The sequence below is a fragment of the Thyridium curvatum genome (assembly GCF_004353045.1).
Source record: "Thyridium curvatum strain D216 chromosome Unknown NODE_69_length_225005_cov_99.022861, whole genome shotgun sequence".
Lineage (NCBI taxonomy): Eukaryota > Fungi > Ascomycota > Sordariomycetes > Thyridiales > Thyridiaceae > Thyridium > Thyridium curvatum.
This window is the reverse complement of record NW_022156824.1, coordinates 210098-225005: the sequence shown is the minus strand read 5'-3', so window position 1 is coordinate 225005 and position 14908 is coordinate 210098. Positions and strand designations below refer to the sequence as shown.

The window sequence follows — 14908 nt, the reverse complement described above, 5'->3', positions numbered from 1 at the left end:
TCGCCAAAATAGACCGACCCAAGGAATTCGCGCAGTACGTCGCAATCGCAGTCCGGATCGACGACCGACTTTACGAACGACGGATGGAACGCAAGGGACAGCAACAGCGGGTGTATCACCCAAGGATCCCTAACCAAGGAAGAAAAGTGGTACGAGCAAAAGGCACTACGGCCTGGGGATCCACGCAGCACGCGGGACCCATGGAACTCGATGCCGCGAAACGGAACAATGACAAGACCTGCTACAACTGCGGCAAGAAAGGACACTTTGCCCGTAACTGCCGACAGAAAAAGCAAGGGAAAGTACCTGAGCCCACACGACAAGCAAACGTGGCCCAGAAGGCCAACCATGACAGTAAGCACTGGACGACGTGCTATGACGACGCTTGCCTGGCACACATCCAAGGCAAGGAGGCCTCGGGATGGTTCCCAAGAGCCACGGGACAGCCAAGGGTTGTTGCCGTAGGAAAAAGGGGGTCACCCGGGAAGGAACTACTCAGACCAAGGGAACGGAACGATACCCCACCAGGAATGAACAGAATCAGGTCCGGAGACGACTCAGACGAAGGACCCGAATTCGCATGGGACGGAGACACGTACTCGGTAGCCACGGAAGACAACAGTGAGCGGACACGGGCGTGGCTCGAAGAAAAAGAAGACCGGGGGGAAAACCCGTTCACTCCTCTACCGGAAAGTGACGATGAGAAGTACGGACGAATGATGGCCACTCAACAACAACCGGCCCCGAGCGGAGAACAGATGGTCATCGCACTTCCAGGAATAACTCCTCGCCAAGCAGTAGCGGGAGGAAGAAGAGAAGTCGTACGAGATCAGGAGGATCCACGACTACATTACAAGGACGAACGACACAACCAGATTTCGTGGTCTGCGTGTGTGTTCGATGAATGCTCAAGGCATCTAGCGAAGAAACTGAAGCACCAATTTATGCCCAGGCGGTGGGAAGAATTCCCACTACGTGCATATTTGGAAGAAGACCTGGAGTATTGGGAGATCTTCCACCAAGACACGGTAAAGGGATATGCCGTCCTACGGATGAGACTCGACTACCCAGTCGACTGTGTACTCGGACGGAGAGCAACGATCGATTGCACCACAGTAGTGTGCAAAATCCATCGACTCAGGAAACTAGAGTCGTGGCATCGACAGCAGGAATCGCAAGAAGAAGCCAGGAAAGGGCAAGTGCACCTCCGACACAGTCGGACACAGAAACGAATGCAAAGGGTGAGGGAGGGTGCCTCTGCCACCCCGACGCCCAGCTTGGACGAATTATTGGGGAACGAGCCCGCTCCAGACCCCGAAGTCTTAGAGAAAAGGGCACAAAGAATCCGGCTTGCGACAGAACGAGCCAAGGAGGAAGCCGACCGAAACCCACGGGTCAGCCTCGACTTAGCCTACAAGCGACAGTACAAAGCGCTAGCACAACAAATGAGACACCACGACCAAGTGCTCGAAGCTACCATGCTCGCCTTGGAAGAACAATCACGCACGAGACAACCGGCACGATATACGGAGTACGTGAGGCAACTCCGCGAAGAAGCCACCGGCCAGTCTGTGCCAAAAAACGACGAGTACCGTCGTTAGGGAGCCAAACGAACGGTAAAAAGGCGAAGGATCTGAGAGCGACCTTCGACCTATCGCCATTCACGGCGAAAATACGGCTCAGAGGATACGAAACTACCGCGCTGATAGACAGCGGAGCTCAGGAGAACTTCATATCACCACGGATGGTGAATGAACTCAACATACCATGGGCTTACAAGGGAGACCCTTACGAATTGCGTACGGTAGAAGGGAAACCGGTCCAGTACGACGGAGGAATTATCAACCGAGAGACGTCGCGAATCTCTATTATGGTTAACTCCAAGGAAACACCGATCACTTTGGATATCACCGACACGGCGGGACACGACGTGATATTAGGACTACCATGGCTACGGAAGTACAACCCTACCATCGATTGGTTCACTGGCCAGCTGATCTGGACAACGAGGTCCAATCAGGAACGATCGAAGAAGAACTCAGCCTCTACAGCTCCTCAGAAACAGGACGCACGCGAGTCACGAACCCACAGAGCACTACTGTACCTAAAGAAGGACACGCCTGAAGGGATTACGACGATACCAGAAGAGTACCGCCAGTACAGCAAACTGTTCCAAAAGGAATTAGAAACAGGACTACCGCCACATTCACACTACGACCACGAGATACCCCTCAAACCAGGGACGCAGCCGAAATTTCAGAAAATCTACGGACTGAACGAACTACAGCTAAGTGAACTAAAGAAGTACCTTGAGGAGAACCTCAGGAAGGGATATATTCGACCGTCACAATCACCAGCGGGATACCCAATCCTCTGGGTACCCAAGAAGAACGGTGAATGGAGAATGTGCGTTGACTATCGACAACTCAACGACATCACGGTCAAGAACAGGTATCCGTTACCATTGATCACCGAACTCCGCGACAGGTTACATGGCGCCAACTGGTTCACTGCACTGGACCTACCGGGTGCCTACAACCTCATACGCATCAAGGAGGGAGACGAGTGGAAAACAGCCTTTCGTACCCGTCTAGGACACTATGAGTATCTCGTAATGCCCTTCGGCCTCACGAATGCGCCTGCCTCGTTCCAAAACATGATCAACGATGTGTTACGGAAGTACTTAGACGACTTTGTTATCGTCTATCTCGATGACATCCTGATCTACTCCAAAACCCTGGAGCAGCATCGGAAGCACGTCCATCAGGTGCTGCAAGCCCTACAGGACGCGAACCTATTGGTCAACCCGGACAAGAGTCAGTTCCACGTCCAGGAGGTAGTTTACCTCGGACACTTGATCAAACCGGGACAAGTCCAAATGGACCCGGCAAAACTAGAGGCAGTCAAGGACTGGCCTGTACCCACGAATGTCAAGGAAGTGCAATCCTTCCTAGGATTCGCCAACTACTACCGAAGATACCTGAAAGGTTACGGAGGAATGACAATCCCCCTAACCAACCTGACGAAAAAGAATACCAAGTTCGAATGGACACCAGAGTGCCAAGCAGCGTTTGACCAAGTCAAAAGAAACATGCTTGAGGAACCAGTCACACGAATGGCCGACCCCGATCGACCATACGAGCTAGAAACAGACGCATCCGACTACGCCCTCGGAGGACAACTCGGACAGCGCGACGACGACGGAAAACTCCATCCGGTAGCATATTTCTCGAAGAAACTACACGGACCAGAACTCAACTACCAAATCCATGACAAGGAACTCATGGCGATTATTGAGTGTTTCAAAGAATGGAGACCATACCTGAGTGGCACGCAACACCCGATCACGGTGTTCACCGACCACAAGAATCTGACGTACTTCACTACGTCAAAAGAACTCAACAAGAGACAAACACGATGGGCTGAATTTCTTTCAGAATTCAACTTCAAAATCGTATACCGCAAAGGATCTGAAAATGGCAGAGCGGACGCACTCAGCCGAAGGCCAGACCACGAACAAGAAATACCTGCAGAAACACAAGCCATCCTGCAGATGCGAACCGACGGGAGCATGGGAGGCGTTCCTCGACAGATCGCACTCACCAAACTCGTCACACCGCCAGACACGGCAAGAGAACAAGAAATCTACCAGCAGTACGACAACGATCCCTATGTCAAGGAAAAACCACCCAAGGGATCGCTGGTCAGATATAATGGACGATTGTACCTACCCCCAACCTTGAGGGAGAAATACGTGCGGGAAATACATGAGGCCAAAGCTCATGGGCACGAAGGAATCACACGGACCAAGGCAAGAGTCCGAGAAACGTACGACTTCCCCGGACTTGATGGGATAATCAGGAAGGTGCGGAAATCATGCCACGAATGCAACAGCAACAAGGCATCGAGACATCCACCTTACGGGGAACTGCAGCCTATCCCCATACCAGAACAACCCTGGTATTCAGTGGCTATGGACTTTATCGTCAAACTACCAAAGTCCAAAGACCCGACCACTGGAACGGAATACGACAGCATTTTGGTAATACCGGAGCGACTTACCAAGTATGCGTATTTCCTTCCGTTCAATGAGTCACACACAGCGGAACAACTTGCGTTCACGTTCCTACGAACAGTAGTGGCCAACCACGGGATGCCACACGAGATCGTCACGGATCGAGGACCGACGTACGCGTCAAAATTCTACACATCCTTGATGGGACAACTTGGAGCCAACAAAAAACTGTCTACGGCCTACCACCCACAAACCGATGGACAGACAGAACGTCTAAATCAGGTATTAGAAGCATATCTGCGCAACTACGTCAACTATGATCAAGACAATTGGGTAGAGCTGTTACCACTTGCACAGTTCGCATATAACAGCGCCCCTACCGAAACAACGAAGGTTTCGCCATTCTTTGCCAACTATGGCCGAAACCCGGAAGCATACCGACAACCACGAGACAAGGTCAACGCAGACTCCGCTATTCTCAAGGCAGAACACCTTAAGAAGTTGCACGCATCCTTAAAAACGGAACTCGAGTTCGTCCAAGAACGAGTCCGCCATTACTACAACAGAAAAAGGATGAAGGGACCATCCTTCTCGGAGGGAGACATGGTCTACCTACTACGGAAAAACATCACCACAAAACGACCTAGCGACAAATTGGATCATAAAAAACTAGGACCATTCAAGATTGTACAGAGAATTTCAACATCCAACTACAGGCTGTCATTACCAAAGACAATGCGAATTCACCCAATTTTTCACGTTTCCCTACTGGAACCAGCCCCTCCGGGAGTGCGGCTAAAGGAACCAGTAGAAGTGGAAGCAGAAGAAGAGGAATACGAAGTCGAGCAGATACTTGAGCAGAGGGTATCGGACGGGAAATATCTGGTAAAGTGGAAGGGCTATAACGCTACAGAAAACACCTGGGAACCTAAGGAACACTTGACGCATTGCCAGCGGAAGCTTCGGCAGTTCCACCAGCGAAGTCGAGACCACCCAACAGTTGCCCACTATCCAGACCGAAAGCGCTCCAGTCAACGGAAGAAGAAGGATCAGCAACCCCTAGAGCCCGAGCATCCGCAGTAACACGTTCATCCTCCTTCTCCAGTTCCTCCAAAGACTGCATACCACGGCGGAACAAGTCCGCCCCACGATCTTTCAGAAATTGCTCTTGCCTGCGCAAACGCGACAAACGGTTCAGTATCGTCTGCAGCTGGGTCTGCAGCACGAACATTTCCTCCTCAGCATCCGACTTCTCCTTGGAAACCTTCTGCTGCTCGGCCAGCACGCGGGACACTGGGAAGAGAGGTCAGGAAGGAAGCGAAGCGCGAGGATCGGGGGAAGAACCCACGAGAAGAAGCCACGCTGGTACCATCGCAAGAACGACCTCGTCGGACACAGTTACTGCAACGCGACTTGCCCTCCACCATGCGGCACACCAGGTTGTTTTTAAAGCAATAGGAACACGGCATCGCCTCCACCCCGTGAGCGTCGATGTACGCACTAAGTGCAATCCGTTCAGAAGTCTTTGTAGATTTCCGTTTCTCGACGCGACCTGAGGACATGTTGTCAGAAGGGCGCAGGAAGAATCGAAGGGAGAGTTGGGTACCTACGGAAGAAGTTTCAGTTCCAGACAAACGGGTCTTAAGAACGGCCTTGGGTCGTCGGGACGTCGACCTGGGAGGGGGACATCGTGTCACGAAACCAACCGCAGTTACCGCGGGGGCACCTCCTAAGGCGGTCAGAGAAGATAAGATAGGCAGAAAACGCACGGACCACCGGATCGCTTGGGACTCTAGTGATCCATCACCATGGATCACGGTGATCCCCTGTGAGGGATCGCAATGGATCACCATGAGCCATCGCGATCCATTGTCTATATATACGGACGTATGACTACCCTTAGATACCTACCCTAGATAGCTCTCCAGTATTCAAAGTATCTCATTCAATAAAGTACCTTTGAGTGAAGCTATCTTAGCTACGATCAACCACCAGTGCTCAGCAGCGCCCATCACTTACTGCTTACATAAACCCACACGCCTCCGATCCTACGAAGTAGTCTTACCTCTTGGGATCAAGGATCGTCACAGCAGGGTTGTGGATTAGTCTGAATTAGTTAGTCCTTGGCCTGACTAAGACTAACTAGGACCCACTTGTAGTTAGTCTTAGTTAGTCCTTAAAGTTAAGGACTAAAACTAGACTAAATTAAAAGGACTAAGACTAAACTAACTAAGGACTAAAACTAAATTAACCCTAACCCTAAAGTTAAAAAAGCCTAGAAAAGATTTTTAAAAAATCTATAGAAATTAATAATCTTTTTAAAAAGATTTAAAAAATATTATAAAAAAGTTAAAAAGATTAAAATAATAATAATAAATTATTTTTAAAAGATTAAAATATCTTTTAAAATATTCTTTAAAATACTCTTAAAAAAACTCTTTAAAATATTCTTAAAATATCCTTAAAATATTTTTAAAATATCTTTAAAAATATTTTAAAAATATTTTAAAAATATTTTAAAAATACTCTAAAAATATTCTATTTTTAAAGAATTTTTAAAGAATTTATTAAGATTTTTTATAAAATTAGGTTTAGTCCTTAGTTAGTCCTTAGTTAGTCTTAGTTAGTCCTAGTTAGTCAGCTAGTTGACTAAGACTAACTACAAAGCCCTTTAGTTAGTCCTAAGGGTTGACTAGGACTAAAGACCAGGACTAATTCAGACTAAGGACTAAAACTAACGGACTAAAGCCACAACCCTGCTTGCAGGAATCCTCGCTTAACAAGAGGTGACGGGCAGGGGCATGCCTGCATTCTCGATCTCTTCCAGGGGTCTTTTCTGACAAGAAACGTCCTTTACTTGTAAAAAAGAAAAGTGCCACAAATAATCGTACCATTTGTGCCGGCCGGAGTCGCAAAAAGGGATTGGCATGTTTTGGCCTCTTGGAGGAGCACTGGGTAGGATGCAGCACTAATGACAGAACGGGCTCAAATTTGATCCCAAAACAAATCAATAGTCTAACCTACTGTCCAATTTGATACAATTTGAAGCGAGGCCGTGTTCAAAGTCTCATCCGTTATGTGTTGATGAGGAGCCGCGCCTCAGCCGGGACCGGAACGGATCAACCGCTGATTGACGGGAAAACAGCACGTCATCCAGCCGCTTGGTCCGCTAAACGGCTCCACCAAAGCGCCGCCGTTTTGAACCTTGAAGCGTCTCTTTGCCCCGAACAGAGCCATCGACGGCCTCCCGGTAGGCTCGGACGGACTTTTTGCCGGGGCCAAGCTGGAGATGCGAGATGTTCCGGGCGGCCGACCAAGGCGACGCATCATTGATAGACAGTTCAAAATGGATGAATAAAAAGACACGAGAGTATTTCATGCATCGCCGCGTGACCCGGGCCTTCTCGCCTCCAAACACCCACCTGTGCTCCGTAACGACCAGCGATTCGGAACGGCGGTTCCCGTCCACCAGGGATAATACCCAAAAAAACATGCCTGCGCCGCCTCCGCAGCCCGGCGGCACGGGCTCGGCGCCGCCGTCCGTGACCTTCGCCAACCCCGTCATCCGGGGCTTCAACCCGGACCCGACCATCTGCGTCGTCCCGGCCGACGCGGACACCGGCCAGCCGGCGACCTACTTCCTCAGCACCTCGACCTTTGAGTTCTTCCCGGGCTGCGCCATCCACGCCTCGACCGACCTGCTCAACTGGCGGCTCATCGGCCACGCCCTGACGCGCCGCAGCCAGATCGACCTGCGCACCGTCGAGCCCGGCGCCGGCAGCTGGGCGAGCACGCTGCGCTACCGGCCGCGGGAGAAGAGGTGGTACCTCGCCAACGGCCTGTTTCATAGGTATCGGCCGGCGGTAGATGTGGGCGTTCCCCCCCCCCCCCCGTAACCCCCTCCGGAGGCAGCTTAGATGAGCTGGCCACCGGTCATGCAGTAAAATAGTTTTCATGGCACGGCGTCACTGACACGCAAAAAAACCCCGTAGGAGCGCATCTTCCCGCGCGGCTTCTACGTCTACACCGACAACATCTGGGACGACAACGCCTGGTCCGACCCGGTCTACTTTGACAACCCGGGCTTCGATCAAGATGTAAGCAAACCGTTAACTCCCTAACACCCCCAACGCACCCCCAAACACACACAAACACCTCACTCACTCTTGCCCCACCCTCCCAACAAACAACAGCTCTTCTGGGACGACGCCACCTCAAAAGTCTACCTCTCCACCACGATGCGCCTCGCCGCGCGGCCCGCCGGCTCGCGCCTCAAGGACTTCGCCATCCACATCTCCGAGGTCGACCTGCCCACGGGCCGGACCCTGACCCCGCCGGCGCCCATCCGGGCGTCCCCGCACGGCATCGCCGAGGGCTCGCACATCGTCCGCCGGGGCCGGTTCTACTACCTCTTCACGGCGGAGGGGGGCACCGAGGCGGGACACCAGGAGTGGGTGCTGCGCAGCGACCGGGGCCCTCTGGGGCCCTGGGAGGCGCGGGCGGGGACGGGGGCGGGGGCGGGGGGCCCGCTGTGGTACAACGGTCCTGGGGAGGAGGTGCAGCGCACCGGCCACGCGGACGTGTTCGAGGACGGCGGGGGCCGGTGGTGGGCCGTGCTGCTGGGCGTCAGGCCCGTGTGGGACGCTGCGCGGGGGAGGTTCCTCGAGCCTCAGCTCGGTGAGTTCTTTTTGGTTTTCGTGGGATGTGATGTGATGTGGGAAAGACTGACGCCCTCTCTCTCTCTCTCTCCGTCGTCAGGGCGAGAGACGTTCCTGGTCAAGGTGGACTGGGTAGACGACTGGCCCGTCTTCAACGAAGGCAAGAACATCACTCTCCAGACCCGCGGCAGGGACGCCGTCCAGGCGCAGAGGTATGCCAGGGAGGATGGCTTGGTCTGGGAGGCTGACCTGTCCAAGACTGAGCTCGAGCTGGGGTGGTATCAAAAGAGTGAGTCTCTCGTCAGAAAAGAAGAAGAAAAAAAGCTTGGGCTGGTGAGAGAGAACGAATGCTGAACTCCGCACGCACAATCGTCAGACACACCTATCAAGCAGACATACAGCCTCACGGAACGGCCCGGCCACCTCAGATTGTACGGCACATGTTTCGATCTGTCGAGCCCCGAGGCGCCAGCGATGCTGCTGCGGAAGCAGGCGTCTTACAGTGACGCGTTCCACGCCAGGATGCAGTTCAGCCCCAGCAAGGCCGGTTACGAGGCCGGTCTGGTGCTCTGGTGGAGCTGTTTCTCATATGCGGCCATTGGTATCACCAGAGTCGAGCTGCAGGATGGCAGCGAAGAACTCCAGGTTGTAGCCAGGCGGCCTACTGGCGTTGCAGGGAAGGTCGAGGTGAGTGTCCCCGCAGAAAGAGCCCGAATGATCCGAGTACTGAACACGCTTGCAGTCCTTCAAGCCCCTGTTGGGGTCTGACGGTTGTTCGAATCAGATCCTTCCAAGGAAGCAAGTCAGTCTCGCGGTAGAGTGCTTCGAAACTGGCTACAGGTTGTCGCTGCAGAGCGGGACGGCAGTCGCATCATTTGAGATACACGTCGAGGATCTGACGGTCATGCCGCCTGTGGGTGGTGCATTCACGGGAGTCATGTACGGCCTGTACGCTATGGGCAACGGCGAGCCGGTGCTGGATCCGGCCGACTTTATTGGCTTGAAAGTCACGGACCTCTCTGTTAAGCAGTAAAAGAGACCCCTTTGACGACATGTTATAGCCAGGGATCATGCCCAAGTTGGCGAAGTGGTCCCGGGACAACAGAGTACCTCTTGACCAGTGTATGGGCTACTGATCCGACAATTGGCTGTATGCAGCTGAAGATGGTCCAGACTGGTAGGCCATCGTTCCATAAGGAGGGATCCCGGAGCCGACGACAACTCCGGGTAGTGCTCCCTTCTCCCTCTAGCACCCGCGGCCCGCAGCCGACAGTCATCATATTCGGTATGCCAGAGACCATCCCGAACCTACAATAGCGTTGGTGCGTGGATGCAGAGTCCGATGCAGGTTTCCAAACTAGGCTCAGCAAAGTGCCAGTCTCGTTGGGCCGTCTCGGCTGCATTTCGCCAAAAGTGCATACATAGACTCCACGGGAAGTGCTGTGATGCGACGCGGCTTTGCGTAACTCGAGCCGGTTTACGGAGGGGGGAAGGTCCCCCACACCGGCATGCCACCTCGGCGTCGCATGTCCTCCATCCCAAGTGGCCGCGCAATCGGAGGAGCATAGAGGATAGCTGTAGATCTTTTTGGGGTCCATCTGAGCTCAGCTCTGTTTTAATTTCGAGATCTGACCTTGCCGATCGCTCTCAGCCCTGTCACTTTTCAAGCCCATCCGCTGCCTGGAACATTCGCCCCGGAGGCCTGGCCCAGACAGACACTTGCTCAACCTGTTGGCACTTTCGCACACAGGCGCAGATCATCCCGTGGCCGTTGTGCTATGTGACTTGATTTCCCCTTTTGCAGGGCCATGCAGTCCAGCAGGACGGCCCAATTGCTGGCCCGCATTGTGATCCATGTCGCGCATCCCATGCTACCCTCCGCACAACGGATCTGGAACCTGCCAAGACCCGGGAACAGCGCAGAGGCCGTGCCTGGAATCCCGGAAACAACGAGTCTAGAGCAAGGGGAGAGTAATTTGCGGTGAATTGCCGGTGAGTTCTTTCTCGTCTTTGCTGACAAACATCTCGAAGTTATATTGCCTAGTTGAAGTGCAGATATAGTCGGCGGGATCATCGTAAACTGTTAAGAGAGCCTTGCTCGTGTCGCTCATGTGGACAGGCGCATCTCTGCCTTCCCTTCACGAGGGAACTGGAGACGGCCTGACCTCCGCGATGCAAACCAGATGCCGTCCACCAATCTTTCGCCTCGCTCAGTATCTCTGGAAGGGGCAAACGAGGGCCCATACCGGGTCGGCTGGGAGTAACTGCTCAACGGCGGTGATCCGATTGTGTCTCTCGGAGAGTGAGAGAGTGCGAGTGGTGGAGTTGTGAGGTCCTTCGGATGTCCCAAATAGGCAATCCGGGCTGCTGGTCCGGAGCTCGAGAGGAGAAACGGGGACCCTGGACGGCGCTGCAACGTACAGCAAACCCCACCTGCCCACCCCCAGAAAATGGAGCCCAGCACTGCAAGGTTAGCGTTACATGGGGGGGAAGAGGGTGCGTCCACAGGCGGTTCCCCACCATAGCTACCGCCACACAACACGCTCGACTCCTCGACTGCGCTTTCACTCGTTTTCTGCTTCTTTCTTTCTAGTGGTCCAACAATGGGCTTTTTCAATGAAACAGAACGCCCTTGAGACGAGGTAGCATCCGATGCTGCAGCTAGGCATGTATGCTCTTCTTATTTCGTCTTGACCGGTGTCTATTTCCAGCCCTGGAGCCTCACCGGTCTCCATCCTGATAATGGTGCAGCTGGGAAAGCCCGCCAATGATGTGAGCAGGCCTTTCCCACTCACTAAGGTACCTAGGTAGTTAGTAGTTAGTTAGGTAGCTCCGAGGAGAGATCCGTGGGTCCCCTCTGGCACTCGCTTCTTAGCTACCTTAACCTCCCTCCCATGGCAGATGCGGCTCGGTAGTGCAGGATGCAATGATGGGATGGCCTGGGACCACGATCCCTCGTGGGCTCCTCTTTCCTGGCACATGGGACAGATAGACTACCTACCTACCTTGCTAGCTCTCACCAAAGTCTTGAGCCCGCCTCGGATCCCACACTATGCACTCATTGATGGCCCCCTTTGAGCTAATTGCCCAACAGAATATCCAGTCCAGGACTGCCTGCCTGCCTACTTGCCTACCTACATGTCGCGTAACTCCAAGAGCGGGGGCCAAGCTCCGGCGAGAACTGAGGGGTTGTGCCGGATCTACCAACTTCTTCTGGCCATGGATCTCATCAAATCTACTAAAGAGAAGTACCTACCTAGTAAGCCTTGCTATCGACGATCGTAGCTCAGATGGCGGGCCCAGCCAAGCCATTGATTCACTTTCCGTGGTGACACCCTGCCTTGGCCCCGTGTCTCGGATCGGTAGACTATTTGTAGGCCGGCATGCCCGCGCTTCTCTCGCTACCTCATACCTCACTCTCGACCACTCTGTCTGGCTATTGTGTCCTCTGTGTCTCCCTTGCTACCTCGTGATACCCACGGCGTGTTGTTCTTTCTAACATTGGTGCAATCTTCTCCTTTGAAAATCAAGTGAGCCCGAGTCGTACCACCCATCGACCTACTATCCAAGCCGGATTCCCGGTAATTAGCCATACTTGGACAGGCATGGCCTCACTCTACAAGAGCTCGCGCACAGCGCTGCCGAGTCTGTCGTCGTGCCTCAGGGCCTCGGCCTCGTCCTGCCGGACACGGGCTCGGCAGAGAATACCACAGCCGGCCCGCCCGTTCCACGTCACCAGCCTCCGCCGCACCGCAGATGACCAGTTCACGAGCAAGACGCGGCTGCCCGAGTTCAGCCTCAAGGACAAGGTCATCGTCGTCTCGGGCGGCGGCCGGGGCCTCGGGCTGGTCCAAGCCGAAGCCCTGCTCGAGGCCGGAGCCACCGGTATGTATATCACAACCGAGTCTCTCTCGCCGACCAAGCAGACAAGACTAAAGGAAGTTGGGACACACTGCAGTCCACGCCATCGACCGCCTGGAGGAGCCGGCCGACGACTTCGCCCGCGTCGCCCGCCGCGCCCGCGACTCGCTCGGCTCGAGCCTGACCTACCACCGCCTCGACGTGCGCGACTCGCCGGCGCTGCACGCCGCCGTGCGCGCCATCGCCGACCGCCGGGGGCGCATGGACGGGCTCATCGCCGCCGCGGGCATCCAGCAGGAGACGCCGGCGCTCGAGTACACGGCCGAGGACTGCGACCGCATGCTCGGCGTCAACGTCACGGGCGTCTTCATGACGGCCCAGGCCGTCGCGCAGCAGATGGTGCGCCTCGGGAACCCGGGCAGCATCGTGCTCATCGGCAGCATGAGCGGGACCGTCGCCAACAGGGGTCTGATCTGCCCGTAAGTCTTCCCTCTTTCGTATTGGCTTGCTTCTCTAGACAACACCGACCGCATGTCCCACCATTGCTAAACACGCGTTGCGCGCGCACACAACCCACAGAGCGTACAACGCCTCCAAGGCCGCCGTCCTGCAGCTCGGCCGCAACCTCGCCTCCGAGTGGGGCGAGCACAACATCCGCGTCAACACCATCTCGCCGGGCTACATCGTCACCGCCATGACCGCCAGCCTCTTCGACCGCTTCCCCGAGCGCCGCACCACCTGGCCCCAGGCCAACATGCTCAACCGCCTCAGCTACCCCGAGGAGTACCGCGGCGCCGCCGTCTTCCTCCTCAGCGACGCCAGCAGCTTCATGACGGGCGCCGACCTGAGGATCGACGGCGGCCACTGTGCGTGGTAGTAAAGAGTTTGAGTTTGAGTTATGTGGTGTGAGAGCGGAGAGCGTTTGTAGGTGTCGAGTTCCCCCCTTAGGGACTCCTACAATGGGGCAGCCGAGCTGGCTGAGGGAAAAGAATTAATGGGAACATGCCACACGCAATATCTAGATTGTCCATACACCGCGAGAAGCTCTTCTCATGTTCAGACGATGTTATACAGAATATTTGTGTGGGGTATCAAAATCTCTAGTTTAGTAGTTAATACACGACCCGATCAAGAAGACGTCGTCTCACTCGATAGATAGTCCTCAGCAGTGCCCCCTTTTCTTGCCATCAAATCCATCCCGACACTCACATCAGCCTCCACCTCACAGAACTTCAACCCTCCCCCTGGGGCCCAACCGCCCGAGCAGACCCTTCTTGATCCCCAGCCTCTCCTCGACAGCCGCGTCGCTGTGCCCTTTACTCCTCAGCACCAGCGCGTCCCGGATGACCCCCACGTCCAGGAACTCTCGCCCCTGCCCCCGTCCCAGGCCCCGAAACTCGTCGTCCGCCCGCTCCTGGAGCCGCCGCCGCGCCTCCAGCACCGTCAGTGTAGCGTTGCTGCCCGCCGGCGCCGCCGCGGGGAACGTCGGTGCGCTCGCCGCCTGTTGTTGCTGCTGCTGCTGCTGGTACTGGTGCGCCGAGGCGCCGGCCGTGCTGCTGGGGCTGTACGTCGGGTTCGGCTGCGCGACGCCCATCTGCCGCAGGCGCGACGAGAAGGCGGCCGACTGGTTGAAGTCGAGGTCCGGGTCTGCACCGTCGGCGCGGATGGCTAACATGATTGTCCGTCAGCTTGCCTTGCAGCTTCCCCAACCCCCCCCCCTCGTTTTGTTTTCTTTGCGGAGTTGAGGCTCAAAACGTACCTTCGTCCTTCGAGTAGGAGGCCTGCGCCGAACCAGCCCGCGGTCGAGCCCCGGCGCCGCCACCGGCGGAGTGCGAAGGCGCCGCGGAGGAGGGCGACACGTGCGGCTGTGACGACGGCGGCGGCCGTTGCTGCTGCTGCTGTGCTCGGGGCGGGATGGCACCGCCGGGGGCACGAGAAGGGAACTTGCGAGCGGGACCGGCGCCTCGCTGGGCGGTCCTCGAGGCTGCGGAGCCCATCGTGAGTGTGCCTGTCTGTCAATATATGCTCCGCCTAGGTTACAGTAACGGAGGTGTTGTGGCAGCACAGAATTCGAATTGATCGGCTTTGTGTTGCGCATATAGAAGCGTGGTTGTGGTTTACAGGATCTGGGTGCTATCTAGAAATTATTTTGGAAACTAAGGTAACTTCCAAGTTAAGGAAAGCGGGTGCTGGTCCGTGGCGTCATCGCCTGTAATACAGCAATTGTGAGTGCTGCCATTCGGCCATTACAGTGGAGCTTCGTGGATCGTGGACACTGGACAGCAATTCGGACATCAAAGCTTCATTTAGAGCTGGAGTACTTGTAGTAATTCGCAGGAAAATCGACGACGGATTGGCTTCTAATTTCAAGCAG

General features: G+C 55.0%; 4 protein-coding genes across 4 annotated transcripts; 3 read left to right on the top strand and 1 right to left on the bottom strand.

Annotated features, from left to right (window-relative positions):
* Positions 1–200: 200 nt before the first annotated feature.
* E0L32_009524 (uncharacterized protein) lies at positions 201–5098 on the top strand (the record flags this gene model as incomplete). Its single annotated transcript, XM_031144498.1, has 2 exons — positions 201–1531; positions 1714–5098. The coding sequence occupies 2 exons, from the start codon at positions 201–203 to the stop codon at positions 5096–5098; spliced, it is 4716 nt and encodes a 1571-aa protein (XP_030991043.1).
* A 2408-nt stretch (positions 5099–7506) lies between these two features.
* Positions 7507–9706, top strand: E0L32_009523 (uncharacterized protein; the record flags this gene model as incomplete). The annotated part of the gene is made up of 5 exons (XM_031144497.1): positions 7507–7878; positions 8008–8112; positions 8209–8962; positions 9050–9360; positions 9416–9706. The coding sequence occupies 5 exons, from the start codon at positions 7507–7509 to the stop codon at positions 9704–9706; spliced, it is 1833 nt and encodes a 610-aa protein (XP_030991042.1).
* Positions 9707–12278: 2572 nt separating this feature from the next.
* Positions 12279–13411, top strand: E0L32_009522 (uncharacterized protein; the record flags this gene model as incomplete). The annotated part of the gene is made up of 3 exons (XM_031144496.1): positions 12279–12558; positions 12632–13013; positions 13114–13411. 3 exons carry the CDS (start codon positions 12279–12281, stop codon positions 13409–13411), a joined length of 960 nt encoding a protein of 319 aa, XP_030991041.1.
* Positions 13412–13850: 439 nt separating this feature from the next.
* On the bottom strand, positions 13851–14531 carry E0L32_009521 (uncharacterized protein; the record flags this gene model as incomplete). Its single annotated transcript, XM_031144495.1, has 2 exons — positions 13851–14158; positions 14294–14531. 2 exons carry the CDS (start codon positions 14529–14531, stop codon positions 13851–13853), a joined length of 546 nt encoding a protein of 181 aa, XP_030991040.1.
* Between the last annotated feature and the right edge of the window lie 377 nt (positions 14532–14908).